At 38.2% G+C, this 2,212-nt stretch overlaps 1 protein-coding gene across 1 annotated transcript in view; it reads left to right on the forward strand.

Moving 5' to 3' along the window:
- LOC101850323 (CD109 antigen) overlaps positions 1-2,212 on the forward strand; it is a gene marked incomplete at its 3' end in the record, with an annotated part of 124,263 nt that overhangs the window by 42,191 nt on the left and 79,860 nt on the right. The window contains 1 exon segment of the mRNA XM_013080868.2: positions 1,511-1,738. Coding sequence (XP_012936322.1) covers positions 1,511-1,738 — 228 coding nt within the window.

Below are 2,212 nucleotides of genomic sequence, written 5' to 3' on the forward strand. Positions count from 1 at the left end.
TTATTGTTGTTATTGTTGCTGCTGCTGCTGTTATTATTATTATTGTTGTTGTTGTTATTATTATTATTATTATTATTGTTGTTACTATTCTTGTTGTTGTTGTTCTTGCAGCTGCTGCTGTCGTTGCTGTTATTATTATTGCTGTTGTTGTTATTGTTGTTGTTGCTGTTGTTGTAATTACTGTTCTCGTTGCTGTTGCTGTTGTTATTTACTGTTGTTGTTCTGGTTTTCGAGTTTGTTTTTGATGTTCGTTGTCGTCATCTCGTGTGAAGATCTGTTACCATAACCATTGCTACTCTAAATGTTGGGGATTTTAATTCTTAGCAATTTTCCTTCTGCTCATGGACAATAATGTTTTTGGTTAGTATGTGAATAACCCCTTCTTCCACGAAATCGCTGAGTATGCATTCAATCAAAGATCGTTCATAACAAGATAGTTCACTCAGCCAAAAATAAAAGTATCCGCAGATGTCCGAGCATTGGTTCAGATGGCGCTGCAGTCTTTGTTTTGAAGCTCTCTTTCGTTTCTCCAGAAGAAGAATAGGAATAGCACAGCTTGTCAGTTTCTTTTTTATTGTTTTTCACATAAGTAGGATTACTCTGATCTCAAAGCCGCACTTTTTCGAAGAGGACGCCACAGAATTTTGAGGACACTTTTTTAATTGGCTCAAAGAGAGGAGTGAACTGTCTTGTTATGTATGATCTTTGATTCAATTTAGAGACTAATCAGCGACATGAGCACATGCTTTGAAAACTTTTAGTGCAAACAAGAGTACATTATAAAACTATTTTCGTGTAACAGGTTTTGCCACAAAAGAGTGTCATTGGTGAGCTGTGACATTGTAGGCCATATTATGTGTATGCAAAATGTGTGTAAGAAGCGGGGAAGTGCTGTAAACAATTCTATTTTCCGCGCAATGGAGATTTATAGAATTTTATATACATTTATGCAGAAAAGTTTTTTAAAGTAGCTTCATTAGTTGTGCAAAAATATGGTTAAGAAAACACAAATTGATACAAACTGTTGTGCAAAGTATGGGTGACTTTGTTTCACCTGTTACACACAAACACGAACACACACACACACACACACACACACACACACACACACACACACACACACATACACACACACAAACACAAACACTTGTGTGTGTGTGTGGTTAAGAAGATATTTGAGGATAAATTAGACGCATTTAAGGACAAGCGGGCTAACCTAGATTTTGGCTGTTTCCAGAAATCTTGATGTACACCAAAATTGGGCATTGCCCTACCTATAGGAGAAGTTCGGTTTCATTGGTGTGTATATTTGTTTGGTTATAGAGAAAACTGTCCTTGTCTTTTGAAGAAACTGAACAAGTTAAGGGGCAAAAACTTTACCTTCGATTTTCTCAAAACAACATTTTTCGGGATAGCGCCCTTATGTTTATAAGCGACCAATTGCGCAAGAAACTTTTGATCGCACTTTATGTTATAATATTTTTTTAAACTTTCGACTCCAACTCCTCAGCTCCAAGTGTCCACACCAGACGGGCTCCCTCCTATCGGCAACACAGACCCGGTCTACGTGTACACAGTAGCCAGCTACCAGTTCACAGTGGATGACCAGAAGTACTACTGCACCAACGAGTTCACGGGCATGTTCCCGCTCACAGGACAGAACCTGACACTTCCGGACAACGGCATACTTCCCGTGGAAGTAGACATCCCAGACAACGCAACCAGTATTACCGTTAAGGTGAGTGTTAGAAATTCTGTGGTGAGGGGTTTTTACAACGACGTATGAAAAGACCTACTAAATGTTTTAAGGTGGGTGCTCGTAATATGAAGAGGGATTTCGTAATGACAAGTGTAATTTTCTTAATAAGTGAGGATTTTTGTACCCAAAAACTTATTTATTTAAGTGCATAAAAATGTTGGGGTTTTTTAAACTCTATTTGTACGAAAACAAGATGTTGAAAACCTCTCGAAATGTCTTATGGTGGCGTGGAAAAAAGTAAGATGGTGATGTTACTACAGTGCCTAATGTCTACAAAGACGCATGCACTGCACAGTGCAGAAATTTTATTTTCAATAAAATAGATAAAAGTACATATTTAAAGACTATTGGATCGTCCCCCACGTCCTTTCCACACACGCACACACACACACAATCGCACACACACACACATACTCACACACATAAGCACACACACACACACACACACACACA

Source organism: Aplysia californica, unplaced genomic scaffold (genome assembly GCF_000002075.1).
Source record: "Aplysia californica isolate F4 #8 unplaced genomic scaffold, AplCal3.0 scaffold00103, whole genome shotgun sequence".
Classification (NCBI taxonomy): Eukaryota; Metazoa; Mollusca; class Gastropoda; order Aplysiida; family Aplysiidae; genus Aplysia; species Aplysia californica.